The 21622-nt window shown below is 39.2% G+C and overlaps 1 protein-coding gene across 2 annotated transcripts in view; it reads right to left on the reverse strand.

The window, feature by feature from the left end:
* ZFAND3 (zinc finger AN1-type containing 3) overlaps window positions 1-21622 on the reverse strand; it is a 111958-nt gene that overhangs the window by 75633 nt on the left and 14703 nt on the right. The window contains exon 1 of one of the 2 annotated variants that reach the window (XM_009648962.2): window positions 8413-8469. The exons of the other annotated variant lie outside the window; for it this stretch is intronic. Within the exon in view, the coding sequence (XP_009647257.2) occupies window positions 8413-8425 (13 nt within the window). The 5' untranslated portion in view covers window positions 8426-8469. Of the gene's footprint in view, window positions 1-8412; window positions 8470-21622 lie in introns of those variants that run through there. 2 annotated transcript variants of the gene reach the window in all.

The raw sequence follows: 21622 nt of genomic DNA on the forward strand, positions 1-21622 counted from the left end.
CCTGGAAATCCACCACTCGCTCTCTTCTTCCATACCTTCTCTTTGAACTATCTGTATACCAAGAGCTAGAAAAAGAAGTCTATAAACCATGAAATATTGCAATGGTATAACTAGCCAGCATTCCCGGAAGTTTTAGAATTACACAGCTCATGGTAGGCCATGCCATCCTCCCTTCTTACATAACATTAAGGAAAAAAAAATGCTTTACATGCTGCAGTAATAGAAAAGTTTTGACCCTTCGCAAAAATAAACCTCCCTTCACTTTTTAATAGTAATTTTTCAAATACAGTTCATCTAATCTCTAGTTGAGGATTTTAATCCTCAAACTGGAAAAAAAAACAAACCCAAAAAACCCCTAAACCTATCCCATCTAATGCCATCCTCCCTTCTTACATAACATTAAGGAAAAAAAAAATGCTTTACATGCTGCAGTAATAGAAAAGTTTTGACCCTTCTCAAAAATAAACCTCCCTTCACTTTTTAATAGTAATTTTTCAAATACAGTTCATCTAATCTCTAGTTGAGGATTTTAATCCTCAAACTGGAAAAAAAAACAAACCCAAAAAACCCCTAAACCTATCCCATCTAATTACCTATACGAGCCAAAACTCTGGAATTTTGTCTAATGCAAAAATACCCTAAGCACTTTCCAACCAAAATGTATCCAAAACAAGGTGACGGCATAATTTAAAAATCTCATCTTGAAGAGAGAACTAGACCACAATTCAGAAAACATTTCTTCTAACAGCCGCGGCATTTGAAGCAGCTTTCCCCGCACGTTCCTCAGCCAACCGTCCTAGGCTGCGACTTCAGCTGGGCCTGTCTCATGGTGTGATGGACCACACCAGAGAATGGATCTGAGTTTGGAAAAAAATACAGCACCCTCATCTCATCCCAAAGAACCTCACACACCAGAACAAGCACATTTTTGTTGTCCAATTTTTTCGACTCTGGTCAGCATCAGGTAGTTCTCAGCCCAGTTACACAACAGAACTGGGGGGGCAACAGTGAGGAGGGAACACGCAACGGGGAGTCCTTGAAGCTTGCATCAATCGCAGAAGAACCGTACTTGAAACGCTGGCTTTAGTTTCACGTATCAGTAGAGGAAGCACCGCCGCAATTTTTAGAGCAGTCAGTTTCTGAGCGTTTGAAAGTGTTTGCAAAATCCAGTAACTTAGTTTCCTTTGCTTCAGTAGCTTTATGGGAAAGTTTTCTGAAATTAAACCCTATTCCTATAGAGGCGTACATATATTAACATCCATGAACAGTGCTGTAACCTGGAGATAATACATCAACACCCTTCACCTCCTCCCGCCCCCCCCCAAGCAGCTCAATCAACTTTCTAATAACAAAACTTTAGAACGCCTTTCTTTATCCTTTGGTATGACAGTCTCAAATAAGACTCTCAATATACTTTTCATTTTGAAGTAACTCTACAAATCATAAGCAAGTATTACTGTCTCTCTGACACAGTGAAGTGTTTGTAGCAAACATTCTAAAATCAGCCACACGTCTTCCACAAATATGCCTCCTTCCATTCTTTAGCTAAAGGACAAAATTCCTTTCTTTGTAACCATGAACGTCTTTGCCAGAGGTATCATGGGAGCCAGCATTTTAGAAAGATTTCAAAGAGGCAGCACTGTCAACGCTTTTATCTAAAAGAATAAATAAGTTATAAATGAAACCCTCCTGCTCCAGAGGGAAATCAGTCACCAACAAGGGTCAAAAATAAGTCTCCCTTTGCGATCAGTTATTAGTTGGTTGTGCCTTTTGTGCTCTAGATGGTTTTTTTGCTCCTTTTCTTAGTAAAAGTCCTGGATACCTCCCACTCCAGACAAGGTTCTGAATGCAATCCAACTCAGTGCAGTAATTTCCATGATATTCCTGAATTTCTCTCAGCAATAATGAAGGGAATTCATAAATTTGTTTTTACCTTCTGGCTTTCACTACTGTATTACTGTGGTTGCAAGGCACCTCCGAGCATTGCCCTGTCCAAAACACGTCAGAACACGTCACTGGCATTGATTGCTTTTTTCTAGGATGCAGAGATGACAAAATCAAGACATCTCTAGTTATTCCTGAACTGGCTTTCAGGCAATTTGACAATACATCCTTGTTTGTAATTAGCTTATTATTTCCACTAGCCCTCCATTCTGCCCCATGTGTACTCGCCTCTCCCTTGTGGTCTCAAAGCTATTTGTGAGGTGGTAAAATATACTGAAATACAGAACTCATCCAGCTGTTTGGATTTTGATGGGTTCTTTTTCCCCCCAGCTCAGTCTGCCATACCAGCAGAGGGAAACAGCAAGCCAGGCTTTCTAATTCAGTTTACCTATACCACTTCATATTGCTGGTGGAACTCTATATAATGTAACTTCAATTTTGAGTTAAATTTGAGCTAGCTTGACTTCAATCATCTAAACATAGCAAGCTTAATCATGTACAGCTTCAGAGGAAACTTCACAACACCGAGCCTGGAACCCTGCTGAGAGGGGGAGCAAAATTGGTCCAAACACAGACAAACCTGCCAAAATGAAAACAAGGCTGGCAAACGTAAGGAGCAAACTGGACAACTTGATAGCTTAAGCATTTCTTTGAGGCACAGTTACTGCTCAGCACGTAAGAATGGGAAAGAGAAATGAAATACATAAGCTCTAACAAAGCACTCTATACCACCACATCTAATCCTACATGACTTATAAGATGGTGTCCAAAATTAAAACAAAATCAGGAGAACGAAATTTAGAGTTAGATAGAAAGTAGATAAAAGCAGCTGTTAAATCAGTATAGGCCTTCTAAAAGTGACTTACAGAAAAAGTAGTAACCTGAAACATAACATTAGGTCTCTAGAGGATAGTTTTATCTTTGAGATAAACAAATTGAACACATCAGTGTCACTTCGCTGTCTGCTGAGAAATCTGTATCCCATCATCTGTCCAACTCAAAGGACAACACTAGGAGAAATCTGAGTGGTGAGCTCCACAGCTTCTAAGAGGTTATGTGATTTTCTGTTCCTCCCATCAGGTTAGGCAATAGCTACCAAGACGTGGAATTTTGTTTTCCTCCTATTGCTTCCACATCGTTAAGAGACAATACAAAAAGCTTTAAGAATAAATATACATTTCAGAATTTATCTTGAATCCCTGTATGCACAAAGTGAAGAGAGGCAGTTCAGTGTTTTTCACAAACAGGAACATTGATATAGTGGAACTAAGCAGATCAAGCTTTCAGACTGTATTTTAAAAGCCCTGAATACATGGCTGGCTGGGCACACTAATAACCAACTTCAAATGCCAGCTAAAGTAGCTCCATAATGGAAAGACAGCCTAACTAAATGAATGCCAAGCAGGAAAACCAGCTTATTTTTCCATTACTCCTATTTGCTTGTCCGCAAAACCCGTAATAGGAGTCTCTACTATTTGCCCTCTATCTAATTTATCACATTAAAATCTAATACACACAAACGTGTGTAAGTGGAACTTCAGAACTATTTTGTGTATAAGGCTAATGACTTGGGGTTTACTTCTCAAAAAGCACCCTATTGTTTTGGTTGCTCTGAAAAGCGTTCCCCACTGTTCTAAAAATCAAGTCACAATTATTGAACTACTCCGAATCTGGATAAAACGTATTTCTTTAGATTTAGGAGCACTGTAGTAGACATTTAGCTTTTTTATTTTCCTTATATGCGGAACAGGGAGAAGGACACCCCCACCCCACCCACATTCCCACCCCTCGTTTTTTCCATGCCCACAGCTGTAGTCGTTGTGTCTAAAGAACAACCTGGGTACCCAAGCATGTTCTCGCTGGGTATGGTGCAGTACTTCTGTTATTACAACTGGGTGGTTTTTGGTTTTTTTTTCTATCTGAGCACAACACACTATCCTGCCTGTGTCACACGATGCAACTCAGAATGGAAAGAATCAAACCCTACATCCCAGGTATCAATGCAAAGGCTAACAGATATGGTCAACAAAAAGCATTTTTAAACCATTATGCCGGAGTAGTGGGAATTAAGAGACGTAACACTGTAGATTACAGCAGATCCCAAGATACACATCTCAGCTCCTTAACTGGAAAGCCATTCCTGCAAAAAATCCCTGCCCTCAAAAAACTCCCACACTGTCAGTCCAAGAGCCAGGAAAAGCCATGAGAAGACATACAAGAAGCAAGAAAATTAGCAGCTAGTAGGGAAAACACCAGGCTAATCTCTTGACCATACGCGTATTAATTAGCATACTAGAACAAAGTCCAGTGCTGGCCGTCACTCAAGTTATAAACTATGTTTTCTGAGAAAAAACTTTGGGTTAGAAAGTAACAGGACATACGTTCCCTAGCAGCGATAGAAATTTTAGGATTTGTTATTATTCATAGTTGGTGAAATGGATTGGTAACCAGCACAATGCAAAATTAAAAATTTGAGTAAGGAAAGTAGAGTGGCTTGCCAGCTTTTGATAACCATCCAAATATTTATCACATTAGTAGTAGGAAGCATGGCGACAGATGAGACAGCTAGGGTTTCCTACATGGAATTACGAGTTTACAGGACAACGCGAGAGGTCCCAAACACAGACACCTGCTTTGGCAGGCTGCTGCAAAACCAACAGATGCAAACCAGAGATTCAAAACTGTTATTGTTTCACCTGTTACTACAAATTGCAGTGTATTTGGGTTGCATTTGGTGAGCTAGGAGATAAAAACCGTTCTCAACAGAGATATGGCTGTGTTTTGGAAAGGATACCACTCCACAGAAATGGACTGTGAAATATCACCCATAACTAACAAATACTAGTGGGCACAAGAGAGATTATACAGGATACTGCTTCTGTCATCTGCACACTGGACATTAGCAACTATTTTCCCCATGGCATTATATAAAAGACATTCAAATAAACAGTAAGAACTGTCATAGCAGCGATGGCTGTTCATTGCGTTGGAAGGCAGAGATGCAGCTGCTTTCCCACTCATTTCTGTATGACATGAATGTACAGTAAAGGGAACTTCTGATATCAAGTGTGAATCAATAGCAATTTACCCTACGGGGTTGATAATCTTTGCTCTAGTAAATGAAGCAGTATAAGCAATGCTTCATTCTTGTGGCAGCCCGTGGAGCACTTAAACGTCTTCTACAAGGGCAAAAAAAAGGTGGACACACCTGAGAATTTATTCTGATCACTTTCCACAAAAAGAGAATTCCGAATAAAGGACTGGCAGATGTTATCCGAGCTCTTGATAAGTATTTCTGTTCTATAAACATTGTAGGTCCAATAAATTCAAGATGCGCAGCAATTCTGCTCAGTCAGAAGACAAAATAGGTAACTGAGCAAATACTCCGTCAGGGCCCAGCTTAAGAAACGTAGTATGGACTTTGCCACGTGCAGAACTTGGCACACGCTTTGGACCAGCAGAATACACTTCCTACGCCTCCTTCAGGAAGACGGTGATTTTGTTATGGCTAATACAATCATCACCTTTTCTGGAAAATGGCCAATGCCAGGTCAGCTTTCCATGAGAAAGGCAAGGCTAACGCTTCACACCACCCGTGATCAGCGGTTTAGTGGCACAGCTACCCTGCACTGCTTGAAGTACCTCCCAGGACGTAATGGACAACAGCCAGAATTTAATGGTTTTAAAGCTATATATCAAAGGTAGCAAAAGAATATGACTTCTGCCGCTCATCATGTGGATAGGCAGGGGGGTCAGGGAAGGGGCAACAGCAATAAAATTATGTTTATGTGAACACACATAGTAATTGACATCCTTAAATGAAGGGTACCTTTATTTTGCTTGCCCCAAACCAGGAACATGCTTTAAAAATATTTCCATCTTGCAATATCAGTGTTTCTGAACCAAATACTGACAACATTTAATTGATTTGGGAGCAGTTTTCTGTATCGTAAAGCTAGTTCACTCATCATCTGACCAACTTAACATGAGGCTAAAACAGTTCATAATGTAAGATTCATAAGATTAAATAAGAATTATTTAAAACTCCAACCAAGAACATGGGCTTTGTTTTTTTCATTGTTTTTGCCCCTCCTAACTCCTTGATATAGAAAAACAGAAAATGCGTGCTTAGTTCCTAATAAAACATAATTTCTCAGTTACAAAGCACTTGAAACCACGTAGATAGTTAATAAAAAAGAGAAACATGACTGAGAATTCAATTCACATTTATGCCCAGGCTAGCTTCTGTACATACCAATCCCTTGTACAGTTCACTTGCGCGCATTTGAACCATTAAGAGGTCAGGTTCAACACTGGATAAGATAAACTACACTCATGGCATATCTATATATATGGGCAGGTTTCCATTTAATCCATACACTGAAGAAATGAACACTATTTTGACTGTAACACTTCCGAAAAGACTTTGTAGCTAAAACATTGATTTCCCCTCCAATACATGTCAGCTTGAAGGCACTTCTCAACTAACATGTTGATCCCTGAAGTAACTTTGATTTTTAAAAAGTGTTCTTGTATTACAGTTAGCAATCACCTTCTCAAGAGGGCTCTCATTTCTGGCGCATGACTTCATTCTGGACATTTTTCAAATGAGCTGACATTGAGATGCTACAGCTTCTCCCAATGAGGAAGGGCTATTTATTCTGTTAGCATATGGTGCAACCTTTCCGCTGTCCATCCAGGAGTTACCAAGGGATGGCACCACCTCCTCATTATTTACAGTCTCTGAAATTAATACCCTCATCACCATATTTTGTATATGGGCAAAATTCTTCTGAATTCTGTTTCCTGTTGCTTTCTTCCTGAGAATCTCTAGCTAGCCCTGTGACCTCGAACACAGGACTAAAAATCACATTTAAAGGCAAATCACCAGGATTTTGGCAAACTATGCAAGTTATTACACAACTATCCATAGTAAAACAATCCAGGACAAGCTGCAATCTGCTAACCAGTGCAGATCAGTCAAGAAATGAGAGAGGAGCAACTCGGTGGGTGCCTCGGAGTGCCTTCATTTGCAATAAAGTCCTGTTTCAACTCAGTTACGAGGTTACACACTGTCCCTTCAAGGCATATCACCGAAGAGGAGTGAATGTACTTTGGAAATTAGTTTGATTAAGTCTCTGGGTTTACATTTAATTTAGAGAGGGCATTCTCTTAATTGCAAGAGCCTTTTCATGCTTTGCATGCAAAAGAAACAATTAGAACAAATCTGAACCAAAAGGAGTGTGAAATTTCTCCACCATCTCACATGCCGTTGCAGCAAGTGCAGGGACATGTAACAGATGGTCAATTTAACTTACATTCTCAGTTATTAAACATTACCTGCAGGTCCATTAAACTGCTTTTCTACTGGAAACACTATATAAATTACTTAGTACCCACAATGCAGGGGATGGACTTGACCTTTCTCTAGGGCATGATACATTCCCGCTCAAAGCCATTCAAATACAAAGCTCAAATGACATTAGCTGTTCTTCTAGTGTCAAATTTTACAGTTACGTCTTTAGTAGGTGAGCTGGGGAGTGTCAGTCATCCGCCTTATTGTTTCTTGATGACAAACACCACGGAGTTAATGTGTACTAGAAAAAAAGCACAGGGACAGATTAAGGTACTATAAAACAGTCGCAGAATTGAAAATCCCGGTCCGCACAAGGAGGAGAGAAAAAGGCTGAAGTACTGGTTTACGCTGCTGCTATCTGTGCCTGCTGTATACAATTTACAGGAGAGCTTTGGCCTCTTCTTATAAACATGCTTCGATAGCTCCTGAAACGACAACACACAGTGCTGGCCCACTGTCTTTAATCCTCTGCCTAGAAAAATTAAAATCCTGAGAACTTGATAAAACACTGATTTTACCCAAAGTAATTGCTTGCCTTATGGCAAGCTACAGCTTATTAACTATGTATATCATAATAATTGTATGTAAATTAGGATGACTTCTGAAATCCATCATTACAGCTAGCATAATTATTTGATTTAATATATTCAGATCCCTGTAAATAGTATGGAGGATGAAAAGCTGTTTGTTATTATTAAAACTTCAAGCAAAACTACTGCTTCAAATGACTGCATTTTAGGAGACATGAAGACAAATTCTCCTGTGCTTCCTATCATGTGGCCTTTAACACCTGAACTCTCAAGAAACTACACTTCTGCTTGACTGAGCTCTAAGACACAGAAAGTTAGGTGAAAAGGAATATTGCCATGCAGCATAGAAAGAAGATTCAGGGTTATATTTGGTTGGTATACTGTTACGCATTTAGATATATGACCATGCCAAAGCAAGCAGAACTTTGAAAACACTGTTCTTTCCACGTAGTGGCTTCAACACACAACAGCCCAAGGAAGCAATAAATATTCCTTGAAACAACCTGAATGATCAAAAATTAACTACATTTTTCCTCCTTCTTCACAAATATTTATTTTGGAATAGCAAGTATAATCACTCACACCACTTGCTCATCCTCCTCCTTCTCTGACAACCACATTCCTTCAAATATGGGCAATGGCCACAAACTGAACCACAGAGCTCCACCTGAGTATCAGGAAACACTTTTACCCTGTGACAGGGACAGCACTGGCAGAGGTTGCCCAGACAGGCTGCAAAGTCTCCATTCTTGGAGATATTCAAAAGCCATCTGGACATGGTCCTGGGCAACCAGCTCTAGGCACTTGAGCAGGAAGGGTTGGATCAGATGACCTCCAGAGGTCCCTTCCAACCTCAACCCTTCTGTGATTCTGTGAAACATGCAGCAGTCCGACCAATGATGCAGAATCCCTCTCCATGTAAAGCAGTTCTCATTCATTGCTGAAAGAGCTATCTGGCAGTTCTAAGACTGTATTCCTGATGCTGCTGTTTGAGAACAGAAACAAACACAAGATTTGGACAGCACGTAGAACATCAAATCAACAGCATCCATGAAAATCATGCATGATCTCTTATCAACTTACAGGAGACAATGTCCTATATACCAATACCTACAAGTAAATATGATCTCTAAGAAATGGCTGCATAGGGGAAGCTGCATCCCATCTGACAGTGATGATCTGGCCTCAGCTACATACAGCTTTGTCACACCTGGATGCTCTCCAGTGATGCTGATAGCCCAAACCCTCAGGGAACTACAACCAGTGCTGAATAGAGCAACCATCATCATACTGCGAGTAGCACGTGAAACCCGTCCATACCTCTATACTGGCTTCTCAGAGAGGAAATTCAGGTGGGATCTCAGATCTTATCATTGCGAAACCCAGTTATCTGCCAACATTGTACTAGAAGGCATCTGAAGAGAACCATGCAGTGAACCGACCCACCACAAACTGCCTAAAGCAAGGGTGAAGCTCACCTGCATAGCACAGACTCTTCCCCACAGTCAATTCAAATCTGTGTAATGAATTCCTACAGAAACTAAAACCACTGCGAATATTATCAGTATCTTCTCTAAAGGCAAGGTATACTTTGGCAATCTAGCTTTCACAAGCATAAATATAGAGCAGAGAATAAGATAACATATTTCATAACAGCCCTACAGGATTTACCTTGGGAAAAGAAAGAACAAACCACCCACAACAGATGTTAATCACATTGGTTGATTTAATTTCAGGCCTTACAATAAGGAGAACTACATATGAAACAAAACCCCATATCGAGGAGGTAAATTCATTAGGAAATGCCACATTTCAGCCAACACAATTAGCAGTCCGAGACACTAGGAAAACGCTATGTTTGAGGCAGACAAGTAGCTATGCTGGAACACAATATCCGCCAGATCATCCAATGCTACAGAGAATTAAGAGAGCACCCGTGCTCTTGCTGCGTAGAACATTAACACATAGGGCTGCCAATGGCTTGGAAGATATTTAAACACAGATAGACACACTTCAGGCAAGAATATTTGTAATTCTTACAATATTCCATAATAAAAGATGACAGTTCAAAAAAATATATCCAAATACTTCAGTATTGACAGAGAGTTCATTTTAAAGAATGTCTGGATTTTTCTCAAAGACACCACACAATATTGTTTAAATTCTCATGAATTTTAACTTGTTCTTTTTGTTTTTTCCAAAGACTCTCCTGTTAAAACAGAATTTTATGTATTTTTTCTTTCACATCCATTACACTAGCAACTAACTCTCATTTTTGTCTTGTAACAAGCACTAGAAGTATATGAGCATAAGAGTAAAATTTGAAGGCTTTCACCAAAGCAAATTATTTGCATGTTTACACTTCATGACATTCTACTCTGTATTCTACATTCAACACTAGGGTATGGCAACTGATAAATTAAAGCAAATGTACGTAGAAGAATCTCTGGTCTTCCAAATGGGCAAAACCTTTTGTTTTCTTCTCTTCACACAGAAAATATTTTATAGATACACTTAATATCAACCACACATTCATTTTGTTTAGCACAGTTCAGAGCAAGACTCAATTCTACTATTACTCCTCAGAGCTACCGTCTTGCTTTGGGATTTATCGCACCTGTGGTGACGATGACGGATGCCATCTTCTCCACCACCATTCTCATCTTTCAGCTAATGAAAATTTCACTTCTGCAACAACACTTTCTAACCGTACAGCTTTAGTAATTCTTAGCTTCCTTTAGCAATTCTTATCTGTTAAAATGTTTGTATTGTGCAATCAGTATAGCAAAGACAAGCGCCATGTATGAACTAAGAAAAAGTGATAGATGATTTAAATGAGAAATTCACAGCAGAGTAAAAGGAGGACGCAAAACTCAAATGGATACTGTGTATATGAAAATATTTAAGTACTATCAAATAGATTTAAATGCTGTAAAAGTAGTATAAGTTTACCTTTTAATCTGTGGATCAAAAACAAGAAGTGTACAGTTTTAGTTATATTATCATCACAAATGGGAAAACTGCTTTAAACTATGCCTATTTATGTCTGCAGATAGGAGATTTTCATGAAGGAGAATGGAAGTCCAACTTAATATTGTATGTTGAGGTTCATATGCAAATAGGAATTGGGCTTTTCTTCTCTTTACTGTTCCACTAAACAATTCTGTAAGGTACATTTTCTACATTCCGCATCGGAATCGTACCTTCCAGAAGAGACAAACTGTTAGCAGCTAGGATGTACATTCACACACAGCAGAATAAATGCATGCTAGCGACAGCAGCAAACAGAACTCACTGCAGAATTTTTTAGTTTCATTTGCCTAAGGCAACTGAAATAGAGATTTATTTCTAAGAACTTGAATTAAACTCTGAATAAAGCATGTGATACAAATTAATTTTCTTACGCCAGTTCAACAGAGGCAAAGGGAAAGGTCTGTGTCAGGTTAATAAATTAAATTTCTATGAAGAAGCTTCCTAAATTGAGAAAAATCTGGTTAATGGCATCTGTGCAAGAGTCAATAGCTTCCACAGTGGCCCTGGCACAGGCCGGTGCATCAACAGACCTAATATTCTTTTACAAATGTCTCCAGCATTATGATGCTGTCACCTTCCCTTTTCTGTTTTCACCTCATTCTCCCATTCATTCACTGTCACTTCCAATGTAGCTGATCAATTCTTATTTCACTGGCAGAACGAGAGGTATTTTCTACCTCAGACTCTTCAAGTAGTAGAGGACACATTTCAGGCCAATGCGCAACAATTTTTCCCATCCCTTTTTAAACAGCTGCACGACATACAAACAGGTTTGATGAGCCTTTTGCCAGCAGAAAAAAAATAAAACAAAATATACATATTCACATATGTCACAGAATATGCATAGAGAACATCCTCTTGCAAAAGTCTATCCAGAATTCCAGTAAGAGTTGAACTATAAACACATTCTGTTATTGTCAGCTGTTTCATATATGTTGTTAGAAGGAAGTTAGAAAGCAGATGAAAAGGTATTTTGCTGATAAAACATTCTCATTACTGCAAAGCACAACGATAGGTAACAAGAAGAAAATGTTCCAGTACTTATTCTTAGAAAGGAGAGCATCTTCAATCAAGGAATGAAACTTGAAATGGGGAATATTTCCTCTTTCTACTGAAATCGGGGTAATTGTCACTTATTTCTATGGAAACATAGCCAAAACAGAGAGGGGAAAAGGGTCTGAGAAACAGCTCTATATAATTGTGAGGGAAACAAATATAAATAAGTGTGTGTACATGCGTGCACACACTCTTCCTTCTCTCTCCTAAGTCAGCCCCAGCAGTCTAATGTCATTTGAAAACCAGAAAGAAATCTACTCTATCAAATCATGCCAAACGAACAGTCTTTGGAAAGAAGTTGCTCTCAGAGTTAAAAACCAATATGTTATGCCCCAAGAAGAAAGAAGGGCAACAGTTTTGATGGTTTGCCACCTTCAGTGTTTTCAGGAGCTATTACAACCTACATGGTTCCACAGGACAAGCTTAGCTTTTACAGCCTCAGGCAGAGTGCCCTTCCCTTGATACTGAGTCCTGCACTTCCATTTCTCTGACAATTCCTTGCTTTGGTGAATGCAAGAAGATTTGAAATCTATTCTGTGCCTCTGAACCCCAGAAGCAAACATAATCCAGTTAAGACCAGGTTGGCCAGGGCTGTGAGCAACCTGCTGTGGTTAGCGGTGTCCCTGCTCCTGCAGGGGGTTGGGCTGGGTGGGCTCTAGGGGTCCCTTCCCACCCAAAACGTTCTATGATTCTATGATTTATGTTCCACAGCAGACAAGAGCTAGGCCAAAATCTTCTTATACAACTGTTTTCCACTAAAAATGCAGATGTAGCTTTGATTCATTACTTATTTAAATGTACTAATTAAAAAAAAAAAAAAAAAGAAGACATCTAAAAAACTTTAAAAATTAAAATGCAACATTCGGAATTCTATTATGCATGAAAGTTTTTGCCATAGACGTGGAAAGAAGAATTTCAAGAAGTACAGGACTTTTCCCACTGCAAGAGCCCTGCCTGCGTGTTCCTCCCAGCGGGGGGCTCTGCCTCCCCAGCACAGCGCCAACCGCCCAGCTCTCGCACTTGAGCTCCGGCTGTGAAGCATCACTTTCAGTCGTGCAGCACGCAGCTCTATTTTTGACTGAAGCACACGGAAATTACAAAGCCAATTGCCTAAATAGTAGAAAAATCCACACAACAATATTCCATAAACACTATTGTCATTGTAAAACAAAATTGAAATTAGCATCCAGTTTTATCGTCATTTTTACTGACGATCATCTAGAAGATTTATTACGGTGACTAGAGCACTAGGGAGTAAAGAATTTTTTCAGGCTTGCTAATAACTTTTCAGCACCAACTCACGCAGACTCAATTATTTTTAAATTTACTAATTACTGAATAGCTTTGATGGGTTCCAAAAGAGTAGTGTGATTTTCCAATGCAGCTGCCAACCCCACCTAAGTGAGCGCAGCGCTGTTGTTTGGGGCTTTCAAGAGATTTGCCAGGAGTGGTGTGACTTACTGGCACACCGTAAATGAACAGCAAGCCAGATTTTTGTTAAGATGTTTAGAGTAAATCCTAAGATTCAATATGAAATCTAAAACTTTTATATTTTACACACTTTTCTCATCTCTTCTGCCCTATGGATGGAGCTCTGCATATCCACTTCACTGCCTGCTGGCAGAAGAGAAGCTACAGCTGCGATTCCCCCAACTGTATCAGGGAGCCAGATACAAGCTACTGAACAAAAAGAAAAATTAAGTATTAAAAATTTACAGAAGCGAGCGTAGTTTCTCTGCAGATTCTGTTCTGGTTAGCTACTACACCCTTCACAATTTGTCTGTCAGTACCTAGTAACTGAACCTTAGCTTAAATGTTTAATCATGGGAGAGTCCCATATCACACACATACAATATTGCCAGGTTAGAGTTAAGATCAGTTTTCAGTGCCTTTGGAAAATAATAAGTATATACATAGAAAAAAAAATATATTTACTCTACTCATAGCCCAGTACATTTCAAGCGTGAACGTATCTGAAAGCCTTGATCAGAAACTAAACCAGCTTTGAAACCTTATAATAAGAGTTAAAAGAAAAGGCCCAATCAATTTAAACACCAGAAGGCACAGATGCAGAAAATGCCTTCAAAAATGCAGCTCACATGTACTATTTATACCTGTACGGAAGAAGATGACAGGGGGAAGGGAGAACCATTATCACAAATGACTTATCACGTTAACAACGAATAAAAACTCTAAATGTTTCACTTATTTTCTCGCAGTGAGAAACACTAGGAGCATGCCGCTTAACGTTTTAATGCACATCTGCTTCTTCCAGAAGCTTCATAATATTGGTTTTACAGTTCTTGAATGCTGTGGGTTTGATTTCAAGAATTTAAAGAGGTTGCCACAGAATGCCTGATTTGTAAGGAACACTTACCACTGATCATCCCAAACGGGCAATGTATCACACCCTAGGGATTAAAACTGCTTCTCGGAAAGCTATCAGAGATACAGATGCTTTCCTTTAACCTTCCTGCACTGCATTCTGTAAGGGATTACCACACTGACGGATGCATACCCATCACTCATCTTCTGAATCAAACCAGAAAACAAAAAAAAAAAAGCGGGGGGACGGGGACACCCCAAAGAATAGTCCAGTATAAGGGAGCTGTTTCCAGCAGACACATGTAGACCTGGTGGGTAGCAGCACAAACCGTTGCCATCTGGAACACAGGGATCCCAAACTCGGGCCCTCATTTTATAAAGATTTTTCTGTTTAAACAGATCCCCCATTGTCTTTCTGTGCATTTCTGTAGATCAAACTGCATAATACAGACTTTCACACAAATCTTAAAAAACCTAAAAATAATAATGATCCATTCTGAGTTGAAACCAATCATGAGGACGCTCTGCCTAAGGCAGGAGCTGCAGCCTATGAGGCCAAGTTAGGAAAAGCTAAGTTAGACTGACAGCGCTACATGAATACTTGAAAAAAGGCAGCTGCAAAGCAAGGTACCCCTTAAGGTACTTCTTTAGTCTCATTTCTCAGAAGGAAGGAGGAAAATAAAAAAAAAATTAAAAAGAAAAAAACCCTCAGTGTTATCTTCACTTATTTTAACCCTAGAAAGCTCACACTCCTGTCTTGCACTTTTTTTTTGGTAAGCTAACATATACACAAACCTAACGTTTTTATTTTACCAAAATTCCAAAATCCTCTAGGACCAAGTCTAGCGCAAGTGCAAAAATATCATGGTGTCTGCCATGAAAAGAAAGGAAAAAATGCTATTTTCCTGTAGAGCAATACTCAGATTTTAAGCACGTGTATTTCAGTTCCTCTTGGTATCTCATTTGGTAGACAGTGGAGAAATGATCGTGTTTCCTTTGTTCTTTGTAAACATGAAGCGATTCCATTAACTTATCTGCTTTTTATCCTCAAAGCAATTTCTGTAGCACACATCACGTGTCGAAAGTAGATCAGAAATCCTTCATTGTCTGCAGATGGACTAGGTGATCAAACTGGTGTTACTTCACTCGTTTATGGCTTCCAATAAACCAAAGCTTTCTTCTTCATAAGTGCCACTATAGCAAGAGTCAGTCCCACCAGAGGAGACACACAATTCCCACTTCTGGCAGAGAAGTTTCCAACTATTCCTTTCGTGATCTAAATCTCAGCAACATGGGTCAGAAGAAAGAAGCTAACTCTAACCCTAACTTTCATATCTCAACAGACCTCTCCAGCCAGTGCATGACTCCAGTTTAACCACTAGTTCAAAGCCTTTAAAATGTTTTAGGCACAAAACTACTGAGATTTACTTTACAACGGTTTTATTTTTATATCTGAGCCAGATGAACATAATTTGAAGACATAAACTTTAACCAAATGTGTTAAAAATATACGCACTACATGATTCTGCTGCCTCTCTTCCAGACAGCAAGTAGAAGACAAGACACTAGAAAAACTTGGAAAGACATAATTGTCCCACAGAACACACTGAAGATAATTTTCTTCTTCCTCAGCTATCAGATTTTGCTGGCCATCCCATCAGGAGAAAAACAAAACAAACACAAAACAGTAAAAGCAAATCATCATTTGCCTAATGAATATAACATGTTCTGAAATGACCGATTTAAAAATTCTCTCTCAGAAAATTGAGCGTTTCTGTCTAGGGCCGTTAATTAGTGAATTATTTGCCATTCACCTTTTTTTGTGAAAGCATTGAGCGTTTTCCTTGCACACGTCATTCCTCTTGGCAGAAATCTGCACTCCACCACTTCTGTCAAATACCAGGTCACCTACATTTATGCCTACACTTTGTCTGCAAGTCTCCAAGTAGGGTGGTGAAATTATCTTAAAAGCAAAACAAAGAATTTCTTCTCATTTCCCCAAGCCCTTACTGGTTATGCTGAGTGCTCTAGCTCTATCTCTGTGGTTCTACCTCTTTCCTAAAGTTAAAAGCAAATGCTTCATCTGGAGTATTCTGCAATTTTGATCAAATTATTAAATAGAAACTGGATTATAAAGCCAATTTGTCTTCCACAGGCAAACAGAAATTCCTTATCAATAACTTCTAGTTAGGGTTGACCCAAGTCAAACCAGAGTGAAAATCTATCGTGAAAGCATCTGTAAAATGCCAGCTCCAAACCTGCACCCAGTTTTACAAAAAGGCTCTTTTCAAAGCAAACAAGAAAACCCCAACCACCAGGACTTTTCTTCACCGAAAGGGCTGTCAGGCTCTGGAATGGGCTGCCCAGGGAGGTGGTCGAGTCCCCATCCCTGGAGGGATTTAAAAGAAGGGTAGATGAGGTGCTTAGGGACAGGGTTTAGTGGTGGGATGGCAGGGTTAGGTTAACAGTTGGACTCAATGATCTCAAAGGTCTTTTCCAACCAAAGTGATTCTATGATTCTATGATTCTCTGACTGGCATTTCATTTCCAACAGCTTTTCCACCTCTCTGTACACCACATGAAATTCACATCACCAAATAGCAAACAGCGTCTCGAGGTAGTTACTGAGACGGCAGCGTAACGCTCCGTAAAGGCAGAACTCTCTGGAGAGTAGCAATCCCTTGCAATTCCAGCGTGGACAGGCCTGGGTGTCTCATCTGCAGTTTGCCCTTTCTCACTGTGATTTCAACTCACCCTTAACTCCTGCATTCTCCTGATACCCTGAATGCTCGAAAATAATTTTTTTCATACTCCAAAATAATTCTTTCATACATGAAAGCAAATCTAATGCAGAGATTGATCTTACATTATAATCTTTCTAGAATTCTACTTCAAGCAAGGTGCTGCTTATCAAACAATTAATTTTAATATTCCAGCAATAAGATTTTTTTCCTTTATGTTGCAATCTGAAGACAAGAACAAATCCAGTAATAGAACGTCAACGTTAATTTAAGCGGAGATGAAAAATGACTTAATAACACTGCAGCAGGATAACTTTCTACAATAGGTCACGGAGGCATAAAATTTTCAACAAATTCATTCTTGTACCACTGTATATTCCTGCTAATAGACCAGGGCACAACTGAAAGATTGTTAATACCTTGCTGCACAAACTTATATAGCAGAAAAAAATGCCAACTTTTATAGTCTCAGTTTCCCTAATCAGCAGTAAAAATGGGAAAAGAGGCAGGAAGCCTCCTACTTGCTTTGCCTTGAGCAAAGGGCAGAAAATGAGTTTTAGTTAACCACAAAATTCCACTCCATATTGAGCCTCTATTTAATAAATGATACTGAATAGTACCATAGAAAGGTTTTAGCAAAGAAAGCTGTAACTAGAAAGCCAGAATGGCCCAGGCAAAAAAGCCATGGCAGTAATTTGCTACTAGCTTCACTCAACCATCCTGCAGGTGAAAGCTGCAGTACAGTCAAAACTTGGGAAACTTTCCCTTCGTTAACCCAGTTCTGCATTAATTAGTGTTTTGTAAAGGTGCCCATGTCCTTACTAGAGTACAGCCTTTTACTGTACGCAATATAGAATCATAGAATCACAGAATGTCTTGGAAAGTGGGAAGGGACCCCCAGAGCCCACCCAGCCCAACCCCCCTGCAGGAGCAGGGACACCGCTAACCACATCAGGTTGCTCACAGCCCCGGCCAACCTGGCCTTGAATGCTTCCAGGGATGGGGCCTCCACCCCCTCTCTGGGCAACCCCTCCCAGGGTTTCACCACCCTCAGTGGAAAGAATTTCTTCCTTAGATCCAGTCTAAACCTACCCTGGTTTAGTTTAAAACCATCCCCCCTTGTCTTGTCACAGCTGGCCCTCCTAAAAAGATTTTTCCCATCTTTCCTATGGGCCCCCTTTAGGTATTGAAAGGCCGTAATCAGGTCTCCCTGCACAATATAAAAGGGAAGAAGAGTTTTCTAATACGAGGGAGAAAAAAAAAAGGTCCTTGGACACAGCAAATGCCATGTCACTGTCACTTCTCCCTCCACCCAACCCTTGCCCTTTCAGAGAACCAGAAACCAGAGAGGGCAGAAGGTGACCCAGGTGTATGCCAAGCCATGTACTGAAGGGCTTCCACTGGGACTCTCAAAGCCAAAGCACACTGAACCCCTTTCGGCCAAGCAAAAAGGAAGGTTGGGTAGAAACCAGCAAACATCTCGACCCTTGCAGTTAGATGTTTACACAGGTTCTACAGCTACTCAGCCTCAGACTTGGTGGAGAATGCAGAACAAAGCCAGGATTTCTTCACCTTCTCAAAAATACAATCTCACACTAGTTTATAGTTGTCTTCAATTTTCAGGTCCTGAATTCCTTAGAATTTCACTAGGAAAGGAAATGGAAGGAATTGGTTCTAACCTGGCAGCTCTAGAAAGAACTGTCAGCTTTTAAATCTAGTAAATGTTATTCTACTCCTATTTCATAAAAGACTGATTTAAACCAAACCGTTCTATCCACTGGTAATCAGAGTTTATAGACAGCTTTTCAGTCACTGTCCACATTTAAACATACCAACTTGCAATAAAACAGTCTTACATGAAATTCAGCACTTCTTTTTGTGACCAAAAATAACCTAAAGCATATCCACATGCATTTACAAAATAATACAGCTTAGTATTTGTCCTTTTCTGTCGGACATTTCTTGTTTGCTAGCTTATTTGTCTGTTCACGGCTTCAGAATACATCTGAATGCAAACTGGAATTTAATAGAAACTTCACAAATACAGGAACTTAAAATTGATGACTTGATTATATAAGAAGTTACCCCAAATGCTTGCTTTTTTTTTTTTTAAAGACGTGCTTTGTATTTATTTAGAGGTACTACTTCTGTTAGTAAAAATGCGCTTCAGACTGTCATATCCCAGATGATATTCCTTCCCAACATCCCTGTTTACAGAATGAAGCAGAGAGGCCAGGAACCATTCCTACTGTTTCACGATTTCATGTTAACCATTAAAAAAATTAAAAGCAACCACAAGTAATACAATATATTTTCTCTCCAACTCCAGAAGAGGTTACTGTAACAAGAGGTAGTTCGCTATTTCCATACGAGTGCTTAGCCAGCGACTTCTGTAACTTCATACCTCAGCTTCTCCTTTGTAGCATCCAGCAGGTAAAAGCTAGTTGATTCAAAAGAACATACGTGGGGTCTGGCACATCACTGAGCTATTTCGATTTCTGAAGGTTAATTTTGATTAGGAATGCGACCAGTTAACATAAAATCCTAAGTAGTGAAGTAACGTAATAGGAAATATGTAACACACAATTCAGAGTAAAAAGTCACTTCAGAGTATTTAAATAAAATATACAGCACATATCTAGTGAGCACATATATACTCACAAAAATACAGGATGCATATGCACACGTGTATATGTTTATATAAACACAGACCAACATTTTAGCTTATTTCCCCACTAAATATGTAGACACACAAAAAGATGAAGAGATCGTTCTTTTATTCCTGACTGCCATGGAACAACACCATAGGGAAGAGAAATTGGTAAAGAATTTTATTATTTTTCTACCCACTGAAGAAGAATATTCTAAAAACTATGTAGACAAGAGCATTTAATCTGGCATTACTCAAGCACAGTCTAAAGAAGATGCAAGACTTCTGCTCAATAACACGAGCTTTGAAATGCTACCTTCACACATATTTATATGGGTAAATATGTTAAAAATCTGTTTCAAATTCTGAAACTTCTAGAATGGTTTAAAAATTTTCTTCTTACCTAAACCCTTATAAAATCCATTGAAACAGATTCCGATCAATTGTACTTAAAGTGCAGAAAGGGTTACAAACTGTTCTGGGTCTTCGCAGAAATCTTCTTCAACTTGAATTTATACAAATGATGTGTTATCACACCAATAAGATTATCTGCTTAGTGGTTGGTGTTTTTTGGTTTTGGTTTTTTTTGGTTTTTTGGTGTTTTTTGGTTTTTGTTTTTTTTTTTTTTAAAAGCAGCTATACTCTCATTTGAATACCTTGGTCAGCCTAACTACAGAACAAGCTGCCATGATAGCATACAAGGTTCAGTACTTTCCTTACTTTCTGAAGTCTCCGAAAAGGAGACACACTCCCAAGTACCACTGACAACCTCTTCAGAAGTCAAAACCGAGCGAGCTATAAGTTTTCCTTCCCTGCAGGTTAAGGCACAATTTAATTTCTCAGGGTCAGGTGTGTGTATGGAAAGAGTCACAACTCTTCATTCTCTCTCTACAGGGAGTTACTTATTGCAGCTTGCTGTGCAGAAAAGAAAACGGTTTCAAGTTAAAAACAAAACAATTACTTCTCCTGTAAACAGACATTCTGTACTTTGCCACACTACCTACAGAAAAGGCCTCAATAAATATCTTAAAATTCCTTTCACTATTTACTAGGGCATGGTCAGCAAAACACAGAGCTGCTCACAACGTCAGATGTTTATGCAGTACTAACTCACAGTAAATATCTTATAAATCAAGAGCAAAATAGCTTTCGTTCTGTCAAAAAGAGTTGAAGGGGGAACAAATACATGGAATCTGACCTTTATATCAGAAAAGCTCTTTTGGTTACCACCAAGGAAAACAGGTTCTGTTACAAAAGCTCCCAGAACTCTGCATTTCTAAACCTGTTTGATGAATATTCCTATATATTATGCCCCAACTGAGGAACACCAAGACCCTTTCAAAAAAGAAAGGGAAAAAAAGATGGACCAAAATGCACTGGAGACCTACTGCTATTCGCAGCTACCAGATATATTGTTTTGGAGAATATTGCCAGTCATCTTGATTCTGAATTCAGAGGCACTTTTTTCAGTTCAGTTGTTCATAGATTCAAGATCCTAATTAAAAAAAAAAAAAGTTATTCACCTTGGAACCCATCCAGTTACTTCTGACTAGCAGCAGTCAGGCATCAGCTAGGATTTTCATGCGCTGATTATCAAAACTAGTGACTGCTATGTCTACCTTAAATTAAAACCTTAACAGTTAAGTTTCCAGTTATATAGTAATTTTAACTTTTAAAATCATAATTACAGACAGTAACAGAAATGGTGCAGAATAAAGACTAATATTTGAGGTATTTCTAAACATGAACTTACCTCCGTCAACTGGGTAGATGTCAACACCAATTATAGGCTTCTGCATTTCTAGGATTATTTATACCTATCACAGTTTTCTCTAGATACTAGCGAGCCTCATTAAAAAGAAAAGAGGGAAAAAAAAGTAGCCAGCGTTGTCAAAAATCTAGCTTTTAAATCGCTGCTCAAAGCTCTTCAGCAGATGGCAGTTCCACCGAGGACTCGAAGTGATGCACGGACTTTGCTGAGGCACCC

This window comes from Egretta garzetta, unplaced genomic scaffold (genome assembly GCF_000687185.1).
Source record: "Egretta garzetta isolate BGI_Z169 unplaced genomic scaffold, ASM68718v1 scaffold491, whole genome shotgun sequence".
NCBI lineage: Eukaryota > Metazoa > Chordata > Aves > Pelecaniformes > Ardeidae > Egretta > Egretta garzetta.